Genomic DNA, 17,552 nt, shown 5'->3' with positions numbered 1-17,552 from the left:
CGGCAGAGAAATGGAGGTGGAAGACCCAGAGTGATCGTCCTATGTTTCGCGTCATGTGTGGGCTGAGATTTTGCGTGGAAGCTGCTAAGACTTCTTCCTGCCTGAAGGCCCATGGCCTGCAGTTTAAGGAGGATTTCTCTAAGGAAGGACAGGAGAAGAGGCGACAACTTTGGCCAGAGGATCAGAGGGCCCGGGTAGGGGGGAAGACAGCCTGCTTCGTAGGAGCCAGAGTTTGCATCCAAGGGGAAGGCGAGATCGTTCTTGCAGGGCGACTGCGTTCAACTGTTTGCTCATTGTTCTCTCATGTGCCTTATTTTTGTTAGGCATACCGTAGATTATTTGCACTCTTGGTACAGACCATAATTTTACATGGACTTGTGCCATTTTCTAAAGTGCTGGACAACTTTATTTAGGAAGTGTATATTTTATGTTGTTAAAGTTGTCAATAATATATCTTAGATTATTTTGGAGTTGTATAGAATCTAGAAGTTTCTTTTCACATAACTTGAAATGTTCTGTGGTGCTACTCCTTTCATTGACCTACTTATCCAATTTTATAGAGTACTAGACTCAATAGAGGTTAAAAATTATTTTCAAAGTTCAGGTCCTGCTCGGGGTGCCTCCTCTTCCCTCCAGCCTCGCGCCATACGTTGCCGCGTTTGGCTGCGACCCCGCTCGGGACAAGCTGTGTGTGTGTGTGGCAATTTGTAGTGTTTTGTAAATTTTGTGTTTTAATATATCTAGTTATTTCTTTTTCTGTACTTATTCCTGGCTATGTTTGATTGTTCTAGATTAATGTTCTTTTATTGGATAATAATACTAATTCTAATAAAAACAACCCGTTTCCGTAAAGTGCAGCACTTGCGCAACGACGTCGGCCACTTTTGATGACGTACGACGTAGAGTACATGACGTAAGTGACGAGCAGGGCTCGAGACAGCACCCGAAAATGGTATGTCTGGACATAAACGGTACTTTCTGTACGGATCGATTTGTTTTCACAGTCATTTCGGAAACAGTATTTTTGTAATTCTTAAAAATGATCTCGTCATGATTCGGTTGGGTCGAAATTAACTACGAGAGTTCTTCCTCCTGTGTGTGTTCGTCAGTCGTATCGCTGCGTGGAAAACCGGGGATCGGATGGAATGGGCTAGTTTGGGCGTCTAACTACTCTTATCGAAGCATATCTGGATTATATTAAACAAGGCTAATAAATGTGTGATTTAAATATAAAGAACTGAACCAATTAGCAGGATAGCATCGTCCAGACCAGAGGCACCTCTCAGTCACAGTGAGTGACACTGACATCCCACATAATCCAATAGTGGATTTTTCTGTGCTCCTTAGAACTGCTAACTACTGTACTTTGGTGCATAATAGTGGTCAAAAAACTTTACAAAAGGTTGTTGTTGTTACTATTTAGAATCTTGGTACAACTTTTATAGTATACATTTGGGTGGATGGTAAGTTTATATGGATTGTACATTTTAGGAATGTCATGCTGTGCTTCACTAGTAGTTTGGAGAATCATGTCAATACAGTTGATTAGTGAAGGTAATTGTGGAGCTAAGGAATCAAAATGGCACAACATTATTTGTAAGTGATATAATATATTTTTTTATGGATGTGCTCTACATTCTTATTGGTAGAATTGGATAGAATTGAGAAAAAAAACACAGAATAAAAACACCACCTGGATGCTGGTGATACACATAGTTCACGTGAGTTTTCAAAGATGCAAAGTTTTGTGGTTTATTTGTATTTAAAGGGTTTCATGTACTGCTTTCTAAATGTTTTGAATGTGACCTGTGTGTATGTGTTTAGCCTTTAGATGGCTCTAAATTACATTACAGTTATAAGAATAGGAGTGTGGGACTGACTTAATTCACCTCGCATCCACAGCGTTTACGTCTAGTGTTATGTTTGTTGCTGGTCGATTACAAGATAAGGAATGTTGCATATGTTTGTGGGAAGAATCAGTCAATAAATGTTATTGAAAGGGAATCTGTGGAGATCAGGTGTGCTTATCTTTAGTTTTTTTGTAGCTTGAAATTAATGCTAACGTTAAAGACTTGCAAAGAATTAATATTTTATTATAGGCATATTTGAAATTTTGTCACAGTGTAACCAGTGAGTAACTTTAGAAACATCTCCATTACTACCTTTCGTGATTGATTGATTGATTGTGATTTACCAGTAAAAGTAACTCTGGAGATTCAAGTAAAAGAATTACAAATCGACTTCCGGACCAGTTGCGATTGTTAATGGAGGAGTTAGGCTACAGGCATCTGAGAATCAATTAATTGTGATTATCCCCAGCACCAGATAACTTTAATCTGATCTGCTCACCCCATTTTTTGCCTTGTATTTAATGTTCACTTCAATTTGCAGGGGACCCAAGTGAAAGATGTTGTTATAAAGCCCGATTCTCCAAATACTCTCCTGTTAGAGAAACATGCAGACTATATTGCAGCTTATGGATCTAAAAAAGATGACTATGTAAGTATGAGTCTCTACAATAATTATGATATACAATTAGACCAGAATAATTTAGACTGGATTATGTTTCAGCGATTCCTTTCTCACTTCTTCCAGGAGTACACACTTTCAGAGTACCTGCGCATGAGTGGCATCTATTGGGGCCTCACGGTGATGGATCTAATGGGGCAGCTGCATCGCATGAACAAGGATGAGATCACAGAGTTCATCAAGTCCTGCCAGCATGAGTGCGGCGGGATCAGCGCCAGCATCGGCCATGACCCGCACTTGCTCTACACCCTGAGTGCTGTACAGGTGAAGTGAAATGTCAAAACACTCCTATACCATTAATATTAGCTGTGTCTGGACATCTAATGAGGGCGTTATGGGTGTGCAGTTGTAGGTCATATCCGTATAATGGTTTTCGTAGGTTATGCTCACTTCTAAAAGGCATAGAGCACCACTTTTAAATGTATAGTAAATTTGTACAACATATTAGTATCTTGGTGATGTCTGGTCTTTTAATAACGCTATGATTTTGCTCATGTGAAAACAAAAATTTGAAGGTATTTAAGAGTACAATGCCATTCTTTTGCCTACATTTCTTCAGTATTGTAAAATAGTTTTCCTAATTTTCCATCAAACACCCCTTTCAGCCAATTAGGATCTTCAGGAAGTGAAAAATATTAGCCTTTTGAAAATATAATAATGATGTCGTGTGAAGTTGCCATCATATTCAGCAGCTGCTCGCCTGTGCTGTTTTTCAGATCCTCACGTTATATGGTAACGTTAGTGCAATCGACGTAGAGAAGGTGGTGGAGTATGTGAAGGGGCTACAGCAAGAAGATGGGTCTTTTGCTGGAGACAAATGGGGTAAGGTGCACCTTTTATTCCCGAATATATATCTGGCAGCATCTTCAAGGGATGTTGACGGATGAGTTCCGCACCCATTTAGATGTACAAGTAATGTAGTGCTTAGATTCCTGCATTGTACTCAAAGGAACCAGGTTGAAATCATTACTCCCAGTCAGCTTACTTACACCTTTAATAATTACATAGTGTAGTAATTTTAATGTATAGCCAAATATTTATTTGTATTATGCCTCTGATCCTTTGTTCAGCACTCTGTGTCACTATGTGAGAAGAGCCCCCTGTAAAAATAAATTGAATTGAGTTGAATAGTTGCTTTGAGTAAGATGCTGACCCGAAATTCAAACGGTAGAATTTCTATGCTCTATAAATGGGTACATCATTGCTAGTAGCTGAACACTGTAAATCGATTTGTAGAAAAGCATAATCTAAATGAACCAATAAATAAATGGCCTTTGCAATTCTCACTGTTGTTCTGCACAGTTCCTCTCTGTCCTGCTCAGGGGTTACAGTTGCACCTGATTTTCATGTCAGATTTCCAACCTTTGCAGGTGAAATTGACACAAGGTTCTCCTTCTGTGCTGTGGCAACCTTGGCTCTGCTGGTATGATCACGTTACATCATTTTCTAACTTTAAAAAGATGATGTTAAATATATCGTCTTAGTGCATTGTACCTGTTCCTGACCTCAAGAGTGCAATTAAGTGACAAAGTTATTTCTTAGGGTAAACTTGACGCAATAAACGTGGACAAAGCAGTCGAGTTTGTCCTCTCTTGTATGAACTTTGATGGAGGATTTGGCTGCAGGCCTGGCTCAGAGTCCCATGCTGGTCAGGTATGTCCCATAATGTTTGCTATTTTGGGTGTCTGGTTTAGAATTTCTGCATCTCCATTCTTTGCTCCTTGCTTGTCCGGACACTCGCAGTTCCTCCACAGTACACTAGCAGAGAATTTCAGAGGCTATATTTTAATAGCACAGATAGTCGAACACCATCCAGAGCCCTTGAATGACAACCATATTCATATAGCTGATCATGAAGAACCTCAGAAGACTCAGTTTTCTACCTGTTTCAAGGAATAAACAGCATCAACATTCAGCACCTCAGTGTCGTTGTTAATATGTGCTTACAGTAGGGAGGCATTTTCTTTGACTTGGACAAACATCTTTGATCTTAATTTTGGTGATGTGAATGTTGATTTCCACCCTTCACACATTGGTAAGCTCTTGATGTGTGTGTCCCTGTGTGTATTCTTTCCAGATCTACTGCTGTACAGGGTTCCTTTCCGTCACTGGCCAGTTGCACCAGGTCAACGCAGACCTGCTGGGGTGGTGGCTCTGCGAGCGTCAGCTGCCGTCTGGCGGGCTCAACGGGCGGCCCGAGAAGGCAAGTTGAGTGAAAAGCAATTTATGCACGGGACATGTAAAGCAGAGAACATTCAAAGCACCATCAGAAGGAAGCCTTTGAAAAGACATCCTCTCTCAACAAGCATAGAATTGGTCCCTGGACTTTTTATTTGACACACTATCCTTTGTGTCGCTCATAAAATGTCACACCTTTTTTTCTTTCGTTTGATATGTTGCATTTATTCATTTAGCTGACGCTTCTCTCCAAAGCAACTTACAATGTTAAATTACTTACAATTATTTACCTATTTATACTGCTGGGTAATTTTACTGGAGTAATTGAGGGTAAGTACCTTGCTCAAGGGTACTACAGCTGGAGGTGGGATTTACCTTTAGACCCAAAGGTCGCAGGTTCAGCTGCTCTAACCATTACACTACCAACTGTCTGCAGGGTTACACCTCTGCTTCATAGAATTCTGCCCTAAAATGTAGTATCTGTTGATCTTTACCGCTTCCTCAGTTTGACATGGTACACTTTTGATTGCCTCTCATTTCTGCAAATTGTGTTGCCGTGTTTTCTTTTGAAAGTCCAAAAATACAATACCTAAACACTGAAAGAAAGCAATAACCTTGAGGCTGGGTAATAAGCACTCTGCAGACAAGCCTCATTGATCAAAAGGATTTCCAATTAAACGGGAGACTTCCTCTGAACATTTTATATTCAGTCTCTGGTGGCTGCTGGTTAAAAGAAATGCTTCATTTTAAGCGAAGGTTTGCAGGGATTGTAGTAGCAAGACACTGAATATGCTATGCTTTCTTTTATCTGATGATTAATTCCTCAGTCTTGATTGAGATTCGCAGGCCGCGACATAATTCGCATTACAAACTAAATGAGAACTTTGCGCTTTTTTAATTAAATTTTAAATCACATGAAACTAACTTGAATAATAAGTACAGTTAATCATTGAATTCCCTGTCATACTTGGCTCTCACACTATGGAGTATTACATGATAAACCTGGATTAAATGAAATTTTATTTTATACTGTTGACGTTTGATTTCACAAATACTTTTATTATATCCTTTTGATCCGTACCGCAGTTTTGTACGATTTTCGTTGTGTGATGCATTTAGTCAAAATTCAAATGCAGAAACGTTATTAGAAACTAAACATTCCCTGCAGTCTGTTTGAATGGAGAGGCCAGCCTCTGGTTTATAGTCTCAAAGAATTACTGTTCTAAATTTATTCATTTAGTTCATGCTTTTCTCAAGTGTTAAACTACCTATAATTATTTACCCATTTATACAGGTGGGTAATTTTTTGGCAATTCAGCATAAATACTTTGCTTAAGGGTACTACAGTGGTAGGTGAAGTTTGAACCTTCAACCTTCAGCTCTAAAGGCAGTTTTGAACACTGCTATCAGCTGAGCCTAGAGCCACTGTAAGGTGCTCTGTGGCCATATTTACGGCAAACACCACCGATGCGTCTCCCTGCTCCCTGCAGCTGCCTGATGTTTGCTACTCCTGGTGGGTTCTGGCCTCCTTGAAGATCATTGGCAGGATCCACTGGATTGACAAGAACAAACTACGCTCCTTCATCTTGGCCTGCCAAGATGAGGAGACGGGTGGCTTCGCAGACAGGCCTGGAGACATGGTAGAATGTAGCCCCATGACTAAATAATAATGACAATATTGTCAGTAATGATGATAATATGGCTAAGAAGTCAATCGTTCAGCAAGCTTCTTAAAGGAGGAAAGCTGAATTGTAAAATAACCTGCAGTAACCCCAAGATGAAGTCATGCCGTTTGTGTCGTATTTGTCCAAGTGAGAAAACTTCAGTGAGAGTACTGCTTCTTAATTAATTCTCTGCCCAAACTCCAGTATTTATTGTTGGAATTTGGAGTGCAGTATGCAAAAGTGTACCAGCCACTGCTAGTGAAAAGAGAACTTGACCTTACTGACTTTTTTTGTTGACTTGGGACAAATCAAATCATGTCTGGTAAAAGGTAAGTAAGCTTTACATAACGGTCTCTTCGCATCAAATTGCAGGTGGACCCATTCCACACCTTGTTTGGAGTTGCGGGGCTCTCTCTGTTGGGGGAGGAGCAGATCAAGCCCGTGAACCCTGTGTTCTGCATGCCGGAGGAGGTGCTCGACAGGATCGGCCTGCAGCCAGAGATCCTGGGCTAAGTGCCCCGTCCACCCTGGCAGAGTCGCTGCCGATCAGACCCCGAAGAGCAAGGTGGGCTGTGACGGATGAGTTCCGCACCCAACGCATGAGTCATGCGGCGGGACCATGACCCGTGGGCCTACGCATGTGTATCTCTCTGTCTGTCTCTCTAGGCTTTAAGGCTTCCCGTCTGGTCAAAGAGGCCATGGTAGCGTAGCACGTACTACTGTTTACAGCACCACGTTCACATCAGTCACCAAATGCAGGCACAGCGCTTTGTCAAACTGGGACGTGTCCGATGGGAAGCATCGCACTGAACTGGGGGAAAGGTCAAGGGTTGCACTTTATCATATCCTAACTCACTTCACACACACACATGTTTGGTATTTTAACACCCTAGAGATGGAGCAGCAAATAGCAGTAGGAAAGGTGTGGCCTCCGCTTTTGTTACCAAACACATCAGGTGTGTATGTAAAATTACCAACACAGCTTATCCATTTGCTTCAGTTACTTAGAAACAGTTATTAACTGTGTCTTATTATGAATCTGATTTAAAAACTGTAAAGAACAACAAAAAAACTGGAATTGTTTTTATGTGTAGCCCTAAGGAGAGTCTCTTGGGGTGCCGCCGCACTTAGGGGTCTGAATAAGGAAATCACTGAAACATTTCAGCAATTTGTTCCGTCTGTCACACGGACCTCAAACTGTTCAACGTTTTAGGTGCAAAATTATAATATTGGATAGGGTTTTCATTATTCATGTTTTTCTTTCTTACAGTTAAGTGGTAGCATCTTATTTATCCTTCTTGCTGACACTTCTTTCCAAGGACCTTCACTGAGGCACTTTATAATGTGTCATAGGAGCTTTTAGGACAAAATAATGCATCTACTGCTCTTCCTTGATCATACCACTGTTTTAATTATATAAATACCTGTGAAGCCTAAGTTGTCATGTTTTGTAATGTCTCTGTATTCAGAATATGTTCAAATAAATATTGCTTCATGTCATAAGTGCTGTTTTGCTTTTTGGTGGTGATATAAAGTCGTCTTATGATTTACTGATTTCGATGAGGGGACACGGTGGCCCAGTGTGTTTGGCCTGTGCTGGCTCTCTGGAGGGTTTGGGGTTCAAGTCTCGCTTGGGGTGCCCTGCGACAGACTGGTGTCCCCTCCAGCCTTGCGCCCTGTGTTGCCGGGTTAGACTCCGGTTCACCGCAACCCCTCTTGGGACAAGTGGTTTCAGTCAATGTGTGTGTGTGATTTAGATGATGCTTTTCTCCAAAGCAGCTTACAACATTGGGGTTTTATACTAATCTATTCACATTTACTGCATCCATTAATACACCTGGGTCATTTTTAGTGGCGCAATTCAAGTTAAGTACCTTTGTAAAGTGGTATTGCATCAGGAGGGGGATTTGTGGCATAGTGCTGCCACCTTAAGGTATAAGGTCGCAAGTTTGAATCCCTCCTGCTGCTGTAGCAGCCTTGAGCGAGGTACTTCCCTTAAAATTGCTTCTCTAAAAATGACCCAGCTGTGTAAATGAGTAAATAGTTTTTGGCAGCTTTACTAGTTCTTGTACCCTCAGTTCATGTTGCTGGCGTTGTGTCAATGTCAGAACACATTCGTGTTTGGTGCCTGTGTGTGTGTGTGTGTGTGCGCACGCACTCTATTTTAGCAACGCTGGCCTGTTGTGCTGCTGTAGCAGTTTGACCCATTTCTGTGCCGCGGAGGGCAGGATTCGACTTGCCAGTGACCGCATGGGGTCTCTTCATTAAGTCGGAACTCTGGCAGTTGGAGGACGTTGTTTTTTTTACCCCCCGGTCATTTGCATCCGCTGGCTGGTTTAAAGAATCCCTTTGAACAGCCACATACAGCTCAGGGCACAATCTTTATCACTAAGCCTTTGGCTCAGGTTTGACTGGCATAGGAATACCATTCACAGTCGCATCCGCAAAAGTGGCAAAGGCTTTGGGAAGACAATCCCACGGAAATCAGCCGAACCAGACAACATCCCTGGATGCGTACTTAGAGCCTGCTCATCGGTGCTAGCTGATGCCTGTACGGATATATTCAATTTGTCCCTTGCACAAGCTTCAATTCCCACCTGCTTAAAGAGGACCGCTATCCTGCCGCTGCCAAAAAAACAATGCAGCATCCTGCCTCAATGACTACCGACCCGTTGCACTAACTCCAATAGTGATGAAGTGCTTCGAGAGAATTGTCATGAGGTACATCCAGGCCATCGCTCTGGACCCTCCAGTTTGCATACAGACGGAACAGATCCACAGAGGACGCCATCAGCACAACAATACACACTGCCCTCATCCACCTGGAAAACAAGAACAGCTATGTTCGAATGTTTATTAATTACAGCTCAGCATTTAACACAGTAATACCTTCGAAGTTCATCAACAAGCTTCACAATCTTGGTGTGCCACCCACCCTCTGCACCTGGGTTCTGGACTTTCTAATGGGCAGACCCCAGTCCGTTAGAATTGGGAACCACACGTCCAGGTCAATAACCATAAACACAGGAACTCCGCAGGGCTGCGTGCTGAGCCCCATGCTCTACGCACTCTTCACCCACGATTGTATGGCCTCCCAGAACAACACCGGCATCATCAAATTTGCTGATGACGCAACAGTCATTGGACTGATAACGGGCGGCGATGAGTTGGCATACAGGAGGGAAGTGTCTGACCTAGTGGAGTGGTGCCATGACAGCAATCTCTCGCTCAATGTCAGCAAAACAAAGGAGTTGATAATAGATCCACGGAGAAGGAGGGAGCAACACTCGTCACTGCATATTGGTGAGACAGTGGCGGAGAGGGTGAGCAGCTTCAGATTCCTGGGTGTTCACATTACTGAAGATCTCACCTGGTCTCACAACACAACGCATCTGGTCAAGAAATCACGTCAGCGTCTGCATTCCTTGAGAAGGCTGAGGAAATTTGGCATGCCAAGTCGAATCCTCAGAAGCTTCTATAGGTGTGCAATCGAGAGCGTCCTCACCAGCTCTATCACGGTGTGGTTTGAAAGCTGCACAGTACAGGATCGTAAGGCGCTACAGCGAGTGGTGAAAGCTGCTCGAACCATCACTGGAACGTCCTTACCATCACTGGAGAGCCTATACCAGGCCAGAACCATTAGGAGAGCCACTAACATCATCAAGGACAACAGTCATCCCCAGCACAGCCTTTTCGCACCCTTACCATCAGGCAGATGCTACAGGAGTGTTAGAGCCAGAACCTCAAGGTTGAAAAACAGTTTTTACCCACAGGCCATCAGGCTTGTGAACGACACCCATCCGCTGCCTCTCCACCCATCACAGCAGACACAGTTCACCCTCTGAGCCTGAAAGGTGTCAACTACCTCCCATCCTTCCTACACACACATACACATTCGCAACGCCAATAACGTCATAGACCACAGACTACCTCCTCATTCCTTGCGTACACAAATTCACACCACCCCTTCAACTGCGAATAGACCCAGTCTACCTCTGCAGGACTTTGCACATGTACGACTTCCATGTTTACATTGCGCACTGCACACTTTATATACGTATATAACCTTGTTTCTCGGATTTTTGCAGCAATAGTAATTTTCGTAATTTGTAACTTTGCACTAACTAATTTTTTTAAATTTCTGATTTACGCCTTGTGTTTTTCTTTCCTTACGCCCTTATTTATGTCATAGGCTGTTGAGAGGATTCGCAGAGTAAGAATCTCATTGTACGGCGTAACGAACTGTTTATTGTACACACGATGACAGATTCGAATATATTTTTTTTTATTTTATTTTTTATGGAGCGCGCTTCTCACGCAGTGACACAGAGTGCTTTAACACAGACATAAGGCAAGAAAAACAGATACAAACAAAGAAGACGGTCAACTAATGGCTACCATAATGAAGAACTTATTATAGAGCTATAAGTATACCTATTGAATAGTCTCAGTCAGTCAAAGATGAACAGCAGGGGGCAGAATTCATTCTCACTTCGTGGCTCGTCTCATTGTACCTGGCAATCCATCAAAGCGAAGAAATTTAGCAAGAGCTACTTTTTTTGTACTCTTGAGGTTATTTCAGTTTGAAAAGCATGTCAGCTAGCCCAACCCATTTGACAATGATTTACTGAATCGCTAAATAAAGGCAAAACCAGAGCAGTTTGAAATTTCTCTCTACCTCAGTGGTTGGTTTCAAATCGGTAATGTAAACAGAATTTACATTTTGAAAACTGCAGAAACTGCTTCCTGGAATTTTCTTGTCTCCTTACAGCCCATCAGTGCAGTTTTTTTTTATTCCCTGCAAAGGCACAGTTGCGATGCTGTTTCCAGATGAGGGTGCTCAGTATACTCCTGACTTAAGAGATTTGGATTTGATACGCTGTGTAGCCTTTGGCAGTATCTCCAGCTGCTGTTATTAAAGATCAAGCCACAAAATGCGAAAGGTTGCCTGTGAGGTTTCTGGTTGCTATGTGACATGACGCAGTAATTGACCATGTTATCCTAGGCTGTATAGCCTCCAAGCTCTTGATGTGAAGATTGTACTAACACTGACATAGAGCTAAATCACCAGGAATAGGCTTTCCTGAAAATACCTGACCTCTTTCCCTCTTAAATACGGCCGTGGAGAAAAGAGAACCTGGTGGGGGCCTGAGCGGTGAGTCGTGGACGAGTGAGGGCTGAAGGTGTGCAGACTTGTTTATACCTCGAGCAGCTGCCTGGAAAACAAAAAGAGCGCGTCTTTCTTCATCTTATTTTTCATGACTGTTTCAATGCCTTTGTTAGCTTTACTATTGCGCTTATCGGTAGTAATAATTCAACGTCGAGTTCTGAACACCGGGCGCTGGAACCAAAAATGTACGTTACTGCTGTTCTTTGGGATATTTACTTCTGAACAATCAGCTGAAAAGGAAACCCCAGCAGCGATTACAAGAGTGTTTACGCTCCCGCTGGCAAGGAAACCTCCTCGTCGGAGGTAGGTCTTCTCACCCGAGGAAAACTTCAGGGAGTCCGCTCTCGTACAAATAATGAGCAGGGGAATATAAAAACCCAGCAATGCAAAACAACCGTTCTATGACTGGAAAACAGCATGCCACACTTTACGTGACTAAACAGTACCGAAGAGTTTGGTCATAGATTAATGTTACAAATAAATCTTTACTGCAACCTAGAATTTATTTGACCTACATCTATTTGATTCCCTCCTTCTGTAAAATTATCTTTTCATTTTGAATCTTAACCTGTTGTTCGACTCCGTTTTGGCTACAATGGGTGGGTGGGTTCAGAGTTTTTTTGCCTAGTAATTCAGTTGTGACCTTGTTTTTCTACTTATTTCACTGGCTGGTTAATTTATTTTTCTGTTTATTTATATGTTTGCTTTCATATATAGGTAGATATTTTATTGGTCCTGGGGGAAATTCACACACACACACACACACACACACACACACACACACACATACATTGTCTGAAACCACTTGTCCCAAGCGGGGTTGCGGAGAGGGGATGCACCCAGGATGGGACGCCAGTCCATCACAAGGCACCCCAAGTGGGACTCGAACCCCAGACCCACCAGAGGGCAGAACTGGGGAAAATTCAATATAAAATATATCTTGTATGTATGAATGTTGTGTACTTTGCTGCTGGAACCAAAGTGAGTTTCATTCTATGATTAATAAAGTTTTATTTGCTTTTTCATTCATTCATTCATTCATTCATTCATTTTTTCAAGGGTAGGAATTCTTTACATATTGCCTATTTCTGTAAGATTATCCTTGTGTTATCACTGGTAGAAGTCCGAAATTGTAAAATTATATAAACACTAAATAATACCACTGTAGTACCACCGATAGTTAATGCGAAGTACTATTAAACCACTGCTAGTTCAAATGTTTTTAGTGTGTAGTGAACACAACTGATTCATGTTTGAAATGGGGACAGAAGGAAAAGGAACACTGACTTGCACATGATAAAATCACTTGGTGTGGAAAAGCAATGACTAAACGCACAAGGCAGATCCCAAGGAGCCACCTGGAGACAACCTGTCCCTCTGGCACTGGTGGAAAAGGAGAAAAACATGCTGATTGTCAGGCGACAAGTGGAGCCCAGTAGTGAACGGTGATGGTTTGAGGTTCTCGATTTGTGCCAAAATTGGGCTTCACATCGCTGATATATCTGTTTGGAACGCTAAATTAATTTGGGCCTTTTTTACAACATGACCACATAGCTTTAGCAACTCAGGACATAAAATCAGTTTAAGGTAGAAAAATAAGAAATATGGGTTTAAAGCCACAGGTGAATTATAGTTCTGTGCTGAAAACTGAATTACTGTATACCCTTGAAGGACCTCAGTGTAAATCCCGCTCAGATCACCTTTGATACATAATTGTAAATGAAAAGATGTAAATGTACATAATCATTTTCTTCTCAAACTATAATTTCAGACTTGCTAAAAGCAGTGATTATTTTATTATTCTGATTTTTTTTTCAAAAAAATATCTGAATGCTAAATTTATACTAAGCTTTTTGAACATACAATCTGCTATAAATGAGGATTAATTTAACATTGGCCTATTGTTCTTTTGTTATATACAACTTAATAATTGCATAATTGTCCATAATCATATGTCATTCTTGGGTAAAATTAGTTTGATAATTAAGACAGAAAAGCTAGGAAGAGATTAAACATTTTGTGAAATGTCGTGGAGTTCACTGTTCTGTTTTCTAACCTCACACAGTTCAAACGACATTGTAACTTTATATCGCGATCTGTGTCTTATCACGTTATACTCTGTACGTCTTAACTTTGCACAGAGAGTCCATTTATAAAGGTGGACACTCTTGCATGTAAAACCCTCTGTTTTTCCCGTTCCCAGCAGCTCGGACCCGCAGTCTGCTGCTGCTCCTTGCACTCCCACACCAGCTGATCGAGGCGCCTTCGGACCGCCGCCCTCGACAAGGCCACGCTGGTCCGCGCGCTGTCCTTGGTGCTGCAACCGCGAGGGGGCGCCATTCCCCGCGTGGCGGAACTGCCTTCGCCCTCGCGCGTGTGACGGCGCTTCGCTCTTTCCGCCGCCCGCGTGGAGCTCGTTTCCACGGGTGGCGTGTGACTTTCGCGTTTGTCTGCGGAGCGTCGCAACGCCCTTCCCTCACTTTGGGCCACGCGGAGCTTCTGGCCGGGAGCCGAGACTGAAGAGCAACTTGTGAACTTCGTGGGTGGTCCTGCTTTAACCGCACGCGGCGCCGGCAAGTGCGGTCGTCTTGGAGTCTGGTGCTGATGCTGAGGCTGAGGCTGAGGCGGCCCAAAGGGTGAGCCTTCGAACCCAGATCTTCCACACTTCCCGACAGAGCTCTCCGCGGGGGGCCTTGGTGAAGGGGAGGGGGGAGTCCGGCTTGGCCTTTGCTCCGATCCTCTGATGGAAGCGCCTTCTCCACCTTCTCCACCTTCTCCACCACAGACCCCTTCCGCGCTCCGATCAGCAGAGCCGCCCGCCAGGGACGCACGTGATCTTCCCAAGGCCAAGCATGTCAGGGAGCTCGAGGAGAGCCGCTCGTCACCCCGTGCGCCGCGCGCCTCCCCTCGCCGCGCGCCCGTCACCTCCCGCCCTCCCTCTGACCTCAGGCGTCCCGGATGGGCCACGTGCACGGCGAGCGGTCCGCCCCGTCCTCGCGCGAGTAGCACCGGCGGCTCCGCCGCTTCCTGACACCTGCGGCGGACACATGATGATGATTTCGAGTCGCGATCGTTCCGCTCGCTCGGACGGTGACGCTCGGATTCGGAAGCGTCACCCGCTGCCAGATGTGCGCGCGCGGAGCAGTACCCGCTCGTTCTTCCTATCTCCTTGAGGATCCTTCTAACATCCAGGATCTCCCTGTTTATTGCGAACAAGGAGCGGCGTCGCTCTCTCTCGATGTTCTCCTGCTCGGCGGCGCGCAGCTTCAGTTCGCCGAGGTTCCTGCGATGCGCCGAGAGAAGCGCCTCTACGCCCGGCGCCCGGAGATCAGCGCGCTGTGCCGCTTCGCTTCCCTTCCGCCTCTGCATTTCCACTGACAGCTTTTTCTGCGCTTCAGCTCTCTCTCCCTCTCTCTCTCTCTGTGTGTGTGTGTGTGTGTGTGTCACACCCCAGAAACACATGGGAGGAGTTACGAGTCTCCCTGAAAGTCACCGCCCCCCCCCCACCAGCTGTCTGCCTCACGCAACTTCAGTTCACTTCCCTACTGATCCATTTCCCAGCTTCATCCTGAATGAAATTATGGCAGGGATTCCTTTCCTTACCTCATATATTTACCATTATCAGCTGGTGCAATGTGCAAGGACTGCTCCTGCTACGAATCTGTGGAAATAAGAAAAATGTTCAGGGTTATTTAAGTGATTTTTGAATGGTTGTCTTATGCGCACCGAAAGCGACCCGCGTTTCCCTCCCCCGCCGGTAGGGGGCAGCAAAGCGCACACGAACAGAACAGGAGCGTTTGACCGCGGTCATATAAAAAAATTGGGCTAAATGGCAAAGCTAATATTACCCCTGAGCAAATCGTTAGAGTTGATGTAAAAGAAAGGTTCCCGGCAGCCTGTAAGGTGTAAGTTGCTTAATTGCCATCGGTCAGTTCTTGATTGAAGCGGGAATTTGTTATAGGCTGCGGCGGGCCTGTCTCGGGTTTTTCGTGCGGGAGAAAAAAGGTTCTAGACAAGAACAATGTGACATGAGCTGCTGTTCCAGTGTGTGTTTCGGTAAAATCTCCTAAAGAACGGGATACCTTCCCTTCGGTCACCACAACCCCTTCCAAAAACTAGTTAACTGGAACAATATGTTAACACTCTACGGCATATAAAGACTAAGAAAGCAGGACACACAGTTGAGTTATCTGAATGGTATAATTTGTGTGAAATAGGCTTTGAAACCCTGACAAAAGAATGTAATTTAAATTCTAAATACATTTGTTTACAATGTTATTCATTGTTGTTCTGATTTTCTGTGGTTGTTTGTTTTGGTGGTGAAATAAAAGGATATTTGCATTGCATTTATTTATTTAGCAGACGCTTTCCTCCATAGCGACTCCAGTGAAGTCTATGTAGCGTTATCAGCCCACACACCTTATTCACCGCGGTGACTTACACTGCTAGATACACTACTTACAACGGGTCACTCATCCATACATCGGTGTAACACACTCTCTGTGACACTCACAAATTATGGGTGAACCTGAACAGCATGTCTTTGGACTGTGGGAGGAAACCAGAGCACCCAGAGGAAACCCACACAAACACGGCGGAGAACATGTAAACTCCACACAGACTAAGTGGGGATCGAACCCATGTCCTTTTGCACAACCCAGGCGCTGTGAGACAGCAGTGCTGCTCCGTTGCTCTACAATAAGGAACGTGGCATGTTTGTGGGATGAATCAGCCAATAACTGGCAGGAGTATGTGAACTAAATTCATTTTAATTTTAGTTTATTCTATATTGGTATTCCTCTTCACAGGGTAAATGTAACATATTAAATATATATTAAAGTGTTCTAAAGTTTTTTTCATTTATTATAGCTTTATCCAGGAATTGTACAGAACCTAATGTGTGAATGAAAGGAGGGAGTTCTGTATTATTAAGCTTTCACTGACTGAAGTTCAGTGATAAAAGTGAGTTTGGAGTTATGAACAATTAAAGTTACAAACAGTTGTGTTTGCAAGTTGAGGAGCTGGATATTTTCACTTGGGTTACATTCAAACGGTGATGTGTAGCGCAAACAAAAACATCTGAGCACAATTAGATGAAATCTCTTATTTACACACGAAGGATGCCTGAAATAATTAAAAAGAGGATAGGTTTGAGATTTCAAAAATTGTCTCGTGACACTATTTCATCAAGGAGGTATTACAGGTTCCCACATGATGGCAGTAAAATACTGGGTCATTTTCTCATCCTCTGCTACAAATAGGAGGACGGAGCCTCATCTTACTTATGGATCGCTCTCTTACTTTATCTGCTCTAATTTTGGGTGTGAAAAAAATAATAATGATAATAGTAATAAATATGAAGAAGAACGCTTTTCGTGGCCAAGGGGATCAGTTGCTTTACGTTGCCTGGAGCTCTTTCAGATGTTTCATTAAAACGCAAGATCTGAACAAACTACAGGACTGAGCAATAAAACGGGCTTCGGGATGTGTTTCAAAAGCACAGGCAGACATAGCAGCATGGAGATGTGCAAAGGGTTCCAGGGGAGCAGCGGAGCAGCGGAGCAGAAAGGATGATCCCCATGGTCCCGAGGCTCCGAGAACAGAGATGAGCTCAGCGATGTGGGAAGCAAGGAATTGCGATGTTTGTTCAGCATGTTGCAGAGTTGCCAGTGAAGGTGGGCAAAGGCAGGGAGATGCATGATGACCTTCAGTGTCTTGTTCAGAAGCTACAGCACTACTGTTTTTACCTGGTCGAGTTTTTTCAGTGCGTTTTTAGGCTAGACAACAGTGCCTTAGTTGCCAGAAACAAAAAAAAAAAGACATCAGTTCAAAATCCAGTTTAATTTATGAACTTCAATGTCTGAAAGTGTTTTGTAAGCTGATGCAAGATGACTTCCACACTGTCTGACGGGGCAGTAGGCGGCACAGTGCCATCTTACACTCGAAGGACCCCCTCCTCCTGCGGATCCCACCTCCTGCTGCAGGACCCCTGTGTAAGATATTTACCCCGA

The 17,552-nt window shown here is 43.6% G+C and overlaps 1 protein-coding gene across 3 annotated transcripts; it reads left to right on the top strand.

Annotated features, from left to right (window-relative positions):
* Positions 1–898: 898 nt before the first annotated feature.
* On the top strand, positions 899–7,844 carry rabggtb (Rab geranylgeranyltransferase subunit beta). 3 transcript variants are annotated; one of them, XM_018734651.2, is made up of 9 exons: positions 899–952; positions 2,392–2,499; positions 2,596–2,793; positions 3,246–3,351; positions 3,900–3,952; positions 4,072–4,182; positions 4,607–4,732; positions 6,198–6,347; positions 6,744–7,840. In XM_018734651.2, the coding sequence occupies exons 1-9, from the start codon at positions 950–952 to the stop codon at positions 6,882–6,884; spliced, it is 996 nt and encodes a 331-aa protein (XP_018590167.1). In that variant the 5' UTR covers positions 899–949; the 3' UTR covers positions 6,885–7,840. The 3 variants fall into 3 exon arrangements, with proteins under 3 accessions (XP_018590167.1, XP_018590169.1, XP_018590168.1); XM_018734652.2 differs by having other exon boundaries at positions 913–971; positions 6,744–7,844; XM_018734653.2 differs by lacking the exon at positions 6,198–6,347 and having other exon boundaries at positions 6,744–7,841.
* Positions 7,845–17,552: the final 9,708 nt, after the last annotated feature.

Source organism: Scleropages formosus, chromosome 3, assembly GCF_900964775.1.
Source record: "Scleropages formosus chromosome 3, fSclFor1.1, whole genome shotgun sequence".
In the NCBI taxonomy this organism is placed as follows: domain Eukaryota; kingdom Metazoa; phylum Chordata; class Actinopteri; order Osteoglossiformes; family Osteoglossidae; genus Scleropages; species Scleropages formosus.
This window is presented reverse-complemented; position numbering and strand designations above follow the sequence as displayed.

Bases quoted from the DNA above. Each gene is read 5' to 3' on its own strand.
- rabggtb (XM_018734651.2), top strand. The intron at 4,733-6,197 runs GCAAGTTGAGTG...TGCTCCCTGCAG, and splicing joins TCAACGGGCGGCCCGAGAAG to CTGCCTGATGTTTGCTACTC. The intron at 6,348-6,743 runs GTAGAATGTAGC...ATCAAATTGCAG, and splicing joins CAGACAGGCCTGGAGACATG to GTGGACCCATTCCACACCTT.